At 40.0% G+C, this 13,963-nt stretch overlaps 1 protein-coding gene across 6 annotated transcripts in view; it reads right to left on the minus strand.

Annotated features, from left to right (window-relative positions):
• Positions 1 to 13,963, minus strand: part of ythdc1 (YTH domain containing 1) — a 58,514-nt gene that overhangs the window by 8,162 nt on the left and 36,389 nt on the right. For 3 of the 6 annotated variants that reach the window (XM_043720738.1, XM_043720723.1, XM_043720712.1), the window contains 4 exons: positions 7,748 to 7,784; positions 7,616 to 7,673; positions 7,459 to 7,524; positions 6,714 to 6,848 (listed from right to left, as the gene is read on the minus strand). In XM_043720738.1, coding sequence (XP_043576673.1) covers positions 6,714 to 6,848; positions 7,459 to 7,524; positions 7,616 to 7,673; positions 7,748 to 7,784 — 296 coding nt within the window. The remainder of the gene's footprint in view (positions 1 to 6,713; positions 6,849 to 7,458; positions 7,525 to 7,615; positions 7,674 to 7,747; positions 7,785 to 13,963) is intronic. The other 3 variants (XM_043720743.1, XM_043720732.1, XM_043720717.1) reach the window with 1 other exon arrangement.

Raw genomic sequence — 13,963 nt, forward strand, 5'->3', positions numbered from 1 at the left:
CGGGGTGAAAGAGAGGGAGATGTGGAGGGGAAGAGAGGGAGATGGGGGGAGGGAGGGAGCGCGCGCACATGAGAGGCGGGGGCAGAGTGAGAGAAAGAGAAAAGAGATTGCGTTTGATGGGAGAGATATTATGGGAATATTTTGTGTCGGGTTTTGTTGTGGAAGAAATGGAGGCTAGAAAATAAACATTGATGTTTTGAAAACAGTTCACATTACATAAGAGGATGTGCTGTAGATCTTAGAAAATATAAACTGGATATACCTCTGGGGTCAGATCTAATGCATTCCAAGGTGTTATGGAAAGTTAGGGGGAAAATTGCAGGGCCTCTTTCAGAAATATTTGTATCATCTATAATTACAGATGAGGTGCCCGATAACCATACACTAGTTAATATTGTGCCTTTGTTTAAAAAGGAATCTAAGAAACAGCCTGGGATCTATGGTCCTGCAAGTATGACTTCAGTGGTGGGTAAGCTGTTGGAGGTGATTCTAATTTGGAAAGGTATGAAATCATCAGGGGTAGCCAGCATGGTTTGGTGCAAGGCAAATCATATCTCACAAACTTGATTAACTTTAAGGAAGTAAACAAAAGGATTGATAATGGCAGAACGGTAGACGTTGTTTACTTGGATTTTAGTAAAGCCTTTGACATGGGAAACTAATTAGTAAAGTTAGATCACATGGGACTCAGGGTGAGCTTACCAACTAGATACAAAATTGGCATAACAGCAGGGGACAGAATGGTTGTAGAGGGTTGTTTAATGGAATGGAGGCCTGTGACTAGTGGTATCTCACAGGGATCAGTGCTGGGTCCACTTTTGTTAGTTATTTATAGAAGTGATTTAGATGAGAATATAGAAGGCATGGTTAGTAATTTTGCAAATGACACCAAAAATTGGCAGTATTGTGGACAGGGAAGATTATCCAAGATTACAGAGATCTTGATCAATTGGGTCAATGGGCTGAGGAATGGCAAATGGAGTTTAATTTGGATAAATGCAAGGTTTTGCATTTTAGTGAACCAAACAAGGGTGGAACTTCTACAATTAAAAAGTGGGTACAGTTGCAGAGCAGAGATACCAAGGGATTCAGGTACATAATTCTTTAAAGTGTGCTTTCCAAGTAGAAAAGGTGATTAAAGAGACATTTAGGAAGATTGCCTTCATTGCTCAGATCATTGAATACAGCAGTTGGAAGGTCATGTTGAGGTTGTACAGCATATTGGTGAGGCCTCTTCTGGAGTACTATGTGCAGTTCTGGTCGCCCTGTCAACCCTGAAGAGGGTTCAGGGAAAATTTACCAGGATGTTGCCAGGAATGGAAAGTGTGATTAAAGGGAGAGGCTGGATAGGCTAGGACTTCTTTTCCACTGGAGCTTAGGAGGTTGAGGGGTGACTTTATAGAGGCTTTCAGTCATGAGGGGTATAGATAAAGTGAATGGTAGGTGTCTTTTCCCTAGGATGGGAGATTTCAAGACTAGGGGCCATATTTTTAAGGTTAGGGGTGAAAGATTTAAAAAGGACATGGGGGCAATATTTTATTGAAACACAGTAGTTAGTGTATGGAACATCTGAAGGAACTGGTGGATCAGAGTACAATAACAACGTTTAAATGAAATTTGGATAAGTACACGAATAAGAAATGTTTGGAGGAATATGGGCCAAACACAGGTAGGTGGGGCTAGTTATGTTTAGGATTATGGTCGATAAGAATCGGTTGGACCCGAGGGTCTGTTTCTCTGCTGTATGACTCTGACTTTATTTTTTGTAGTAGGGGAAGTTCAGAATGGCAGAGGAACCCAGCTACATGGAAAGCTGCAGTAAATCAATCACATTTCCAGTGTCCACGATGACCACATATTCAAGAAGTATGTTCAACTGCAGTTTTGACCGTATGGAATGGCTGGACTTACTATGAAGTGCACATATGCTGAGGAAGTCACAGATAGCACATTTAATGAACTGATCACATCACAATTAAGGGCTACACCAGCTGATCACCAAAATGACTAGTATGCATGGTCAAGCAGCAGGAGTCCACTGTGGCCAACCCCATTTCAAACAGATATGCAGCTTTTAATACTATGTTTTTATGGGTTGGGCTCTCTCAGGGGAAACCAGTAGAAGCAACAGCCAAGTTTGTGGCACCACAGTTGGCTTTATTGCACAGCCAGGTAGGGGAAAAAAGACGAGGAGGACTTTAGAGACTTGATTGTAAGGGGAACTGACAGGCCGTTCTGTGACAAGAAACGACACTTTCGAATGGTGTATTTCTGCCAAGGTCAGGATTCTCAGAGCAGCTGCAAGGCATTCTGAAGAAGGAATATGATCAACCAGCAGTCATGGTAATGGCCATACCAACATGGGTTTAAAAAAAGTCCTCCAGCAGGAATTGCGAGAGTTAGGTAGTAGATCAAAAAGAAAAACTGCTGAGTATGGGAATAGGAAGATAGGCCAGATTAACATGTGGCTAAAGGGATGGTGTGGACATGAGGGTTTTTTAAAGATTTTTGGATCATTTGGACAGTTTCCGGAGTAAGTGGGATCTGTACCAGCTGGATGAGTTACACCTAAATCAGAATGGGTCCAACATCCTTGCTGAAACTAATCTGGCAGGGTGAGGGGGCAGAATAAATGTATAAGACCAAATCCAATTAGATGTAGATCGAATGCTAAAACAGTGCAAGAGGCAAAGACACAGGCTGGATAAGGCATATGGAAAGCTAAATTTCTAGAAAACTGAAGTTGTATCTATTTTAGTGCAAGGAGCTCAACCAGCAAGGGGGATGAATTTAAGAGCGTTGATCAACACACAGGATTATAATATTGTTGCAATCGCTAAGTCGTGATAGAAAGAAGGAATCAGAAAAGGATTATTCTACATGCTTCCCAACAGTCAGAGAGATGTACAACAAGAAAACAGACCCTTCGGTCCAACTCGTCGATGCTGACCAGATATCCTAAATTAATCTAGTCCCATTTGCCAGCAATTGGCCAATATCCCTCTCAACCCTCCTTATTCATATACACATCCAGATGCCTTTTAAATGCTGGAATTGTACCAGCCTCCACCACTTCCTCTGGCTGCTCATTTCATTCACGCACCATCCTCTGCATGAAAAAGTTGCCCCTTAATTCCTTTATAAATCTTTCCCCTCTCACTCTAAATCTATGCCCTCTAGTTCTGGACTGACCCACCCCAGGGAAAAGATCTTGTCTATTTACACTATCCATGCCCTTCATGATTTTATAAACCTCTGTAACATCACCCTTCAGCTTCAGGGAAAACAGATGAGCTGCAGATATGAAGGCAAATCACAGAAAGATGAAAGAGATACAGAGTTATAACTATAGGAGACTTCAGCTTTGTGTTTTTTGCACCAGTAGATAGGCCTACCAGAGATGGATCAGTGCTCGGTCTAAGCTAGATGAAGCTGGTCGAGTGGTTTAAGTGGGGATAGAGCATTTTGTTGATTGGGGCTATAACTCTTAAGCTTATGGAAAGAGAGTGTGTCCGGGAAGGTTGAGAGGTTTGGCGCGGGGGGGGGGGGGTCACTATCACAAGTGGGGTTCTGGTAAGCATGGACTGAGAACAGCTACTTGCAGATAAATCTAACTTTGGAAAGTGAGAGTCTTTTAAAAGTTATATAGAGAGAATTCAGTGCCAGCATGTTTCTCATAACGGCAAGGGTAGTAAAACCATAGTACCCTGGATGTCAAGGGGCAGAGAGTTTGAAAAAGAAAAAGGAGGAATCATAAGTCAGATTCAGCACATTAAAAATAGGGGAGGCCTTTCAAACATATGGAGTGTTGTTCATAAAGAAGTTAGGATTGCCAAAGAGGAACCACGGAATATCTTTGGCAGAGAGGATCAAGGAAAACTCCAAGGTTTTTTGTAAGTGTATTAAAAGCACAAGGATTACCAGAGAAACAATGAGACCTATGGAAACCAAAGGGGCAACATATGTGTGGAATAAGTGGGATTGGGTGAGCGCTTAAACAAATACTTGATCTGTATTCAGAGCAGACATTGCAGCTGGTGATTTTAGTTGGGACAGTGAGGTTCTAGAAAATGCTAATATTAACATGGAGGTAGTATTTAATATTTTAGCAGACATACAGGTGCACAAATCCCCTGGGCTTGATGAAATGCATTCTGAGCTGCTATGGGAGGCGACTGCTGGAGTCCTGGCGGATATATTTAATACTTTGCTGGCCACAGGTGAAGTGCCAGAAGACTGATAGATAGCTAATGTGGTTCGAAGGTGAGGAGTAAGCGATTTAGAGGAGATCTGAAGAATTTTTTTTACCCAGAAAGTGGTAGATATATGGGACATCCTGTCTGACAGGGTGTTGGAGTTCAGTACTCTCAACACTCAAGCAGCACCTGGACAAGTACTTAAAAATGCCAGATCATAGTAGATTATGGACCAAGTGCAGGAAAATGGGATTAATGTAGTTTGATGTTGGCATAGATAAGGTGGGCCATGGGCTTGTTTCTATTCTGAATGACAATATGACTCTAAAGCTACAGTACACAGGGATTTGGAAGTACTCGTGTATGAATCACAGGCTAGCCAATGAGCTGCAAAGAAGACTGAAACACCTAATAGAAAACTCCAACCACTCCATTCACTCCTCCCAAGAGTTCCTCAACATCAGAAACACCACAATAGAACTGGATGAAATAATAATTTCATTTGATGTAACAGCACTCTTCACATCTATAGACTTCGACCTAGTCAAGGATACCATTTCTACATTATTGGACGAAGCGGTTACTAGGACACCTGATGACACCAGCAGCATCAATAAGAACAGCATATTAAAACTACTAGACCTATGCAACGCTTATAATGAATAGCTCTGCCCACAATCCAACCTAAACTCTGGATATGGTATGTAGATGACACCTTTGTCACCATTAAATATACACAACTAGAAGAAACCCATCACCACATCAGTAACATCCTCACCGGAATAAAGTTCATGAAAGAGAAGGAAAACAACAGCAGACTCCGTTCCTGGACATATTAGCAGAATGCACACCTACTGGGGAACTCCAGACTAGTGTGGACAGGAAGAACACTCATACCAAACAGATACTAAACTATAACAGCAACCAGCACAGCACCCATAAACGGAGCTGCATTAGGTCATTATTTAAACAGGCATGGACACACCACAGCAATCCAGAACTCCAGAAGGCAGTTCAAAGGATTTAAATGAAAAGGATACCCCAAGTGCACTATCCTCTGCTACTTACAGGACAAACCCAAAGAAAACAGATATGATTGCAACCATACCGTACATTAAAAACATAATCAGAGATAACCACCTGACGACTCAGACCCCTACGAATCTTAGTTGCTGACAAACCAATAAACACCTTCCACCAGCTCCTTACAAAGGTTAAAGACCTAACACCCACATCCAACAGGACAAACGTTACCTACAAGATACCACGTAAAGATTGTGAAAACCACTACAGAAGACAAACAGGAAGAAAACTGACCATATAAGTGCACAAGTATCAGTTTGCCACTGCCAGACATGCCCAGTACTCTCTCATTTCCAACCACACAGACAATGAAGGACACAAATTCAAGTGGGACAATGTAACCATCCTAGCACAGGTGAAAAGGATACCAGAGAATTGCTGGAAGCCTGGCACTCCAATCGGAACGCAATCAACAGACATTGAACTGGACCCCATACACAAGCCACTCAGATATAGAAACGGAAGTACTAACAAACAGAGGCATATAAATACCAGGCTGGACAAAGCACCAACACCTTATCAAAAAGGCACCGATGTCACCTAGTGAGGCGACAAACCGTTTGCATAAAAACATACCAACTTGGCTAATGAATCCACGACTGGAGTTACAAAAAGCTAACATTCAAAGTTGTGTAGGTAATAGGGAAGGCAAAAGGAATTTCAAAGGGAATCGAGTGTCGAGATGGGTAGTTTTAGCAAAAGTACCCTAAGTGTTTGTTCCGACTATAGATAGAATACTTTGAACAGTTTTGGGTCCCTTTCCTAGGGGAAGTTTTACTGGTATTGGAGGCAAACCAGAGAAAGTTAATGAAGCTGATCAGTATGGAAGGACTGTATTATGAGGAGAGGTTGAGTTAAGCTGGTCCTGTACTCATTGGAATTTAGAAGAATGAGGCACAATAGTATCGAAATGTACAAGATTTTGAGCAACTTGACAAGGCAGGTGTGGAAAGGCTATTTCTCCTTGTGATAAAGTCAGGACCAAAAAGCAAGTCAGATACAGGGTTACACATTTAAGACAGAGATGAGGGGAGATTCCTTCTATCAGAAGGTACCAAATCTGTGGAATTTTCTACCACAGAAGGCAGCCAAGGCAAGGTTGTGAAGTATATCCAATGCCAAGACAGATGGACTTCTAATCGGTAAAAGATCAATGGTCATCAAAAAAAGGCAGGAAAGTGGAGCTGAGGATTATCAGACCAGCCACAATCTTACAGAATGACAGAATAGACTCAATGGGCTAAATGGCCTACTTCTGCCTCTGCATCACATGCAACACTAGTATTGCCACCTCCCCTTATCAAACAGAAAATTTATTATTACTCAAACAGAAATTAACAGGACCAGTAACACCTGAACACAGGATCAGTGTTGCTGCAACCATCAGTAAGAGCGCAGCAATAATTTTGCACAAGGTGCACCTACTGTACATACCACTCGCTTGTCTCTGTATCGGGCTTCATGTGGGACTGGATGATGTCCAGAATATGGTGGATGTGCCTGAGGTGGTGGTGGATGATGTTGATAATAAGGATGATGTGGAGCCTGCTCCATACCAGGGTAAGGTGGCTGTAAATTACAAGGAAAAAGTGTAAACAAGCATCCGTATCTTTATCTGCCAATTTTTTAAACTGTGAAAATACATTCAGTTTATCCATTGTTGAACTAACAGTGCTCACAATCACAACACCACTTTGCATATAAGGCTTTACAACAATGTTGCAAAGAACACAGGAGATTCAGACGTCCAGGCAAACTGTAGTCAGCCCCAAAACAGTCAAGCATTTTCTCTTCAGTAGGAGTGAGATAAAAAGAGGACAACTTAACCTCCAGAAAGTGTAGACACTGCTACAAATACTGGATAGGTTACCACACAGCTGGATTTATGACTTGCAAGCATTTCAAGAACTGGCATTTCAAAAATAGAACAGCTGCATGGAGACAAAGTGGATTGCAAGAGAAAAATTAAGAATTTTTTTTTTTTTAAATTTCTTTCACCACATGCTTGGTGCTTGCCCACCAAGAATAGCATTTTCCATCTGTGGAAGACAAAAGACAGCGTATGCAAAGTTGCAAATAAAATTACCTATTTGAACTAAACCATTTATACCAGATTTGAATAACCAAACAATAATGGGTAAAAGTCCTTTACCATGCAGAGCATATCTTTGTAACTCACCATTCCCTGCCAAGGTGGTGGTGGACCAATGCTGTGATGAAATTCCCTCATATAATCATTGTAGGACTGTGAATAAAAGACATACTTGTAGATTGAAAGCAGGCTTTGAAATGCATTTACTAATGCACTAATACAAATGTGAAAGAAAATCACTTACTCCATTCAGAAATACATCACGTCTAACGCCGGAAAATCGTCTGTAGGAATATAAAGTTCTGAAATTATGAATTAATTTATTCAAGTGAAATTAAAATGTGAATGTGTGAAATATTTCATTTATACAACCTACCTCTCTACTTCTTGGTACCGTGGATCCTTCATGTATCCTGCCCAAAGATTAACATATTAACAAGAAATGTTTTGTGCAATTATCATTTACACAAGAAACCATTTAATTAGTACAGTTAATAGTTTTATTCATGATTTTAATCAGAAGCATGGAAACCTCTACATATTGTTTCAACCGACCTGTAGGGTATTGTATGCATTTAAAAATATTTTCAACTGACAGTAATCTTCATGATTCGAAGTGTCCAAAAAACCAAGTTACAACCATTACCTATAAATTAACAAAAACATTTGCACAAGGCACCTATTTCTTGGTGACAGTTTTTGATCATGCTAATTAACATTTTTGTCATTTATGTTTGAATATCCCATTCAATATTGCTAAGTCAACTCTTATAAAATATTATTTATTTTTAATGAGTCTGAAGCTTCTACCAAATCCATCAACATACTTGTATCCAAAAGAAAACTAACTGCTCATGGACCAATGTTACAGGTAATTTGTTCTTTCTCCTTAATCTTAATGGGGGTACTGAAAATGTTTACAACAGATTGTAATGACTGAGGAGGAAGGAAGTGAATGAATTGTAGCCAAATTTGCAAATCAACAAATGGAAAAGCAGGTTGCAAGGAGGATACAAACAGTTTACAGAAAGATACTGATAGGTTAAGTGGGCAAAAGTTGACAAATGAAATATAACGTGGGAAATATATGAAGTTGTCCATTTTGGGAGAGGACAAAAGAACAGAAGATTATTTAAATAGAGAAAATGCCAGAAACCTGCTATACAAATAGACTATGGTGCACTTGCACATGAAACAAAGAAAGCTAGCACATACATAATATGAGAGGGTAATGGAATATTGACCTTTATTTCAAGGAGGTTGGAGTACAAGACTCAAGTCTTAGTCCAACTGTACAGGGTGTTGGCGAGACCACATCCAGAGCACTGAGAACAGTTTTGGCTCATTTATCTTAAGGAAAAATTCACTTCATTTGAGGCAATTCAGAGGAGGTTCATTGGTATTCTGGTGTGGAAAGTTGCCTTATGAGCAAAAGCTAAATAACTCTACTCACTGGAGTTTAGAAGAATGACAGATGATCTCATTGAAAGTTGAAGGATTAAGAAGAGGCCTGGGGTAAATGCTGAGATGATGTTTGCTCTTGCGGGAGAGTCGAGGACTAGACGGCAGTCTCAGAATTAAGGGACCCCAATTTCAGACTGAGTCACAGAAATGTACAGCACGTAAACAGACCCTTTGGTCCAACCTGTCCATGCCGACCAGGTATCCCAACCTAATCTAGTCCCACTTGGCAGCACCTGGCCCATATGCCTCCAAATCCTTTTTATTCATATACCCATCCAGATGCCTTTTAAATGTTGCAATTGTATTAGCCTCCACCACTTCCTCTGGCACACGTTCCACCCTCTGCGTGAAAAAGTTGCCCCTCAAGTCTCTTTTATATCTTTCCCCTCTCACCCTAAACCTATGCACTCTGGTTCTGGACTCCACCCCAGGGAAAAGACATTGTCTATTTACCTTGTCTATGCCCCTTATGATTTTATAAACCTTTATAAGGTCACCCTCAGTCTCCGACTCTCCAGGGAAAACAGCCCCAGCCTCTTCAACCTTTCCACAAAGCTCAAATCCTCCAACCCTAGCAACATTTTTATAAATCTTTTCTGAATCCTTTCATGTTTCATAATATCCTTCCTCTAGGAAGGAGACCGGAACTGCACACAATATTCCAAAAGTGGCCTAACTGATGTCCTATGCAGCCACAACATGACTTCCCAAACCCTGATACTCAATACTCTGACCAATAAGGAAAGCATACCAAACGCCTTCTTCACTACCCTATCTACCTGTTACTTTCAAGGAGCTATGAAACTGCACTGCAAGGTCTCTTTGTTCAGCAACACTTCCTAGGACCTTACCATTAAGTGTATACGCCCTGTTAAGATTTGCTTTCCCAAAATGCAGCACCTCACATTCATCTAAATTAAACTCCTCAGCCCATTGACCCATCTGATCAAGATCCCATTGTAACCTGAGGTAACCTTCTTCGCTGTCCATTACACCTCCAATTTTGCTATCATCTTCAAACTTATTAACCATACCTCTTATGCTCACAGCCAAATCATTTATATAAATGACAATGGCTAAGTCTTGGGAATTCCTTGCCACAGAAAGCAGTGGTGGCAAAGTCCTTGTTTACATTTAAGGTTGAGTTAGATAGATTTTTCATCAGTAGGGGAATCAAGGGTTATAGGAAAATGTAGGAAAGTGGATACAAGAAATATTGACGCTCGATTGGTTTAACGGCCTACACTTGATATTTCCTATGGCTTTATTTTGTTTTAAACAGAGGTCTGACATCCTTGCTGAATATCAATTAGGAATAATTCAACAGCTAAGAGCTGAACTGAAACCATAGGTGGCTATGATGAACCCAATATTTAAGCAATTATGCAAATTCATTACAGCTTTCTGTGATGTGCTCCTTCCCTTAAAAATATACTTTCAAAACACGGTGGCAGGTGGTCAACATTACAATAATCCAATTCAAATCTTTTGCAATAAAAACACAAATCCATTGTTCTGTTTGTTCTAATTCACCTATCTTTTGCTTGTGGAGTAATCTTTTAGTACGGATACAATTCAACACAGGAAAAGCCAGTTCATGTGAAATTAAATGCCAAAACACCTGTGTTCCTCAACAACCTACCCCAGTAGAGCATTTTCTGCATTAAGAAAAAAATGTTTGTATTTCACCTGGTACAAAATTAAAATTAAAGAAACAAGGTAGTGAAACAAAGATCATCTGATGCATGCATGCCTATTCCAGTTTTCACTACAAAGAGTCAAGACAGACGTTGTAAATCTCTTGTATGATTCAAACTATAGTTAGCACATCTCCCAAAAAGGAAAGTCTCATTTCAGTTCAAACACAGCAAAGCCTCATTAATTATAAAAACATTATGCAATTACTATTGTAACATGTAGAGATTCAGAAAGAAAATCACTCCTAGAGAAAACTGTTAATCCTAATGGTCAGAGGGAAGCAAATACCATATATAAATTGAAAAGTAAACAAGGAAAGCATTTACAGCCCACATGTTAAATTACATTAGCATTGCTGAAAAAGTTCATTTGTCAAAGCTTTTTGTATTAAGCTTATCAAGATAATTTTCAAATACCGCTTTAAACCATAAACTTTTTTAATATACTATACTACAAGAAACTGCGGTTTGGCTAGTAAGTGAACTACAAGTCATAAAGAAAAGGTCAAAGGCTGAGGGGTGACCTGATAGAAGTATATAAAATTATAAGGCATACAAAGGGTGGATAGTCTTATTCACAGGGTGAAAATGTCAAATACTAGGGGGTATAGGTTTAAGGTGAGGGGGGAACCTTAGTGGAAATGTGCAAGGCAGTTTTTTTTTAAAACAGGTGGCAAGTGGCTGATACATGCTGGCAGAGGTGGTTGTTGAAGCAGATATAATAGCAAAGCTTAAGAGGCATTTAGACAGACACATGAATAGGACTATGCGCAGATAAACGGGATTAATTTAGAATGACATCATGGTTAGCACAGATATTGTTGGCCATAAGGGTCTATCCGTGTTGCACATTCCATGTTATATGTTTTTTTAGATTTCTAATCACTTGCTTAAACAGATTAATTTTCAGCTTCCAGAATGGAATTCCTAAAAACCAAGTATGATCTTATGAAAAAGAATTAATCAACTATTTCAAATTAATCAACACAATTGTTTTTAACTTTGTTCATAAAAGGAAAATGAACATTAATTTTAGGTAATCATTGCATTGTTGGAGAAATGCCGTTCACTTCTGTAAAATTACAAGGAATTAGATTAGACAAATGGAATGCCATTGTTCTCACTTGGAACGCCCAGCCAATCTAATTCAGTGCCACTGGACAACTTCCATTATTTTTGTAAACAATAATTGAATTGCCTGTGACTTGCCCAAATTGATGAATACTTTGCCACCTCATGGTGAGAGGCTGCAATTGCATTTGAAATGATATTTTAACAAATAATTAACAAACAAACACTAACAAATTCAAGGTTAATGTTAACTAAGATTTCGGAATTGCAAGCAACGTGTCTTGTATAAGGTAGAAATATTAGATTACATTACATTACATTACAGGCCCTTCGGCCCAACAAGTCCACACCGACCCGCCGAAGCGCAACCCACCCATACCCCTACATTTACCCCTATACCTAACACTACGGACAATTTAGCATGGCCAATTCACCTGACCTGCACATCTTTAGACTGTGGGAGGAAACCGGAGCACTCGGAGGAAATCCACGCAGACACGGGGAGAACGTGCAAACTCCACACAGTCAGTCGCCTGAGGCGGGAATTGAACCCGGGTCTCTGGCGCTGTGAGGCAACAGTGTTAACCACTGTGCCACCGTGCCGCCCACATATATTCTTAAATATATTCTTAAAGCTTTTCATTCACCAATTTACATGCCGCTCTTTCATTTGAGGCTCTGCTCTGATGTTCCAAGTTACACTGATTCAATCAAAATTCGCCAAAAGTAGTATGCAATCATGCTTTAAACACTAAATTCTTTCACCAATTTGTCTCAAGCTAGCAAAACTCAAGAATGGAATATGGGTGAATGGAATAAGGGTAAAGGCACTTCACTATCTTCATTCTAGCTTTAGTTACAGGGCAGTTAAGTTCAGTCGGCTAGACAGCACATTTGAATTGCAAAATTACACCAAAAGGGTAGGCGATGACTCTTTAAAACATTATCAATTAACTCCTCCTTATGAGGAAGCAGTCTTGTGGTCTTGTAAGACTACAGCAACTTTACCTTTATAGTTATGGAACTTTACTAAAAATGTAAACTATGAGAAAGTTCTTCCACGCCATGTTGTGGCAGAAAGGTTCACTGAAGCATTTTATTCATTTTTGGAGCAAAACAAGTTGGCAATAAGTAGTCTGGGCTCTGGAGGAAGAACGCCTCATCTTCCGCCTTGGAACACTTCAACCCCAGGGCATCAATGTGGATTTCAACAGTTTCCTCATTTCCCCTTCCCCCACCTCATCCTAGCTTCTAACCTCCAGAAACTCGATCCCCTGACCTGTCCGGACTTGTCCGACCTGCCCAGCTCCTTTTCCACCTATCCACTCCACCCTCTCCTCCCTGACCTATCACCTTCATCTCCTTCCCCACTGACCTATTGTACTCTATGCCACTCTCTCCCCACCCCCACCCTCCTCTAGCTTATCTCTCCACGCTTCAGGCTCTCTGCCTTTATTCCTCATGAAGGGCTTTTGCCCGAAACATCGATTTTGCCTGTCCTCGGATGCTGCCTGAATTGCTGTGCTCTTCCAGCACCACTAATCCAGAAATAAGTAGTCTGGGACTACACTGGAAAAAAGCACTTCTAGTGTAGAACTTTTATTTTGGAATTTGGACCAGGATGATCACACCTCTCACATTCTATTCAAAATTAATTTTCAGCAGCACTTTTATTATTATAAATTTATACGATTTTCCACAAAAGGAATATTAGCATATAAAATCTACAAAGACTGAAGCTCACAAAAACAAAACAGCTGCAGCATTTTTTCATTTATGCTAATCTCAGTATACATCCTGAATAAGATTTCCAATAGTATTTGGTTGGCACACTTGCGAATCTGTACATTTAATCCACTGCAGGGAGAAGCTAGTCAAGCATCAGTCAAAGTGATGCATCCCTTAGCTGAAAAAATATTCAAAGCTGTAAATGTCAGTATGAAGTTCACATTTCCAATGTGATACTTCTGAAAAGTACAGCAATTTGAAAATTCAAACATACAAATTTTGTAAATAAAATCACAGACCAGAACAATGGTTTTATTTTTGAGTGACATACAGGAAGACTATGCCAAAAAGGCACTGAGTTCAATAATCTCACTGTGCTACACCATCACAAAGTTCGTTCACTACGTTTCTCCAATTCTAATCCTGCTTTTAATCAAACAGCCATTTTGCAATTTCCAGTGGCAAGCTCTGGAATTTCCTCCATTTCCTTCCCACCTCCATCTGCTCTTGCAAGCCAAATTAAAAAATGTGCTTCAATCAAACTTTTAGCCATCTGTCTTAACGCTTTATGGCTCTGTATTTCCTCTGATAACACTTCTTGAAATGATAATCTGTAGTACCAATAATATAAA

The sequence above is a fragment of the Chiloscyllium plagiosum genome, chromosome 2 (assembly GCF_004010195.1).
Source record: "Chiloscyllium plagiosum isolate BGI_BamShark_2017 chromosome 2, ASM401019v2, whole genome shotgun sequence".
Classification (NCBI taxonomy): Eukaryota; Metazoa; Chordata; class Chondrichthyes; order Orectolobiformes; family Hemiscylliidae; genus Chiloscyllium; species Chiloscyllium plagiosum.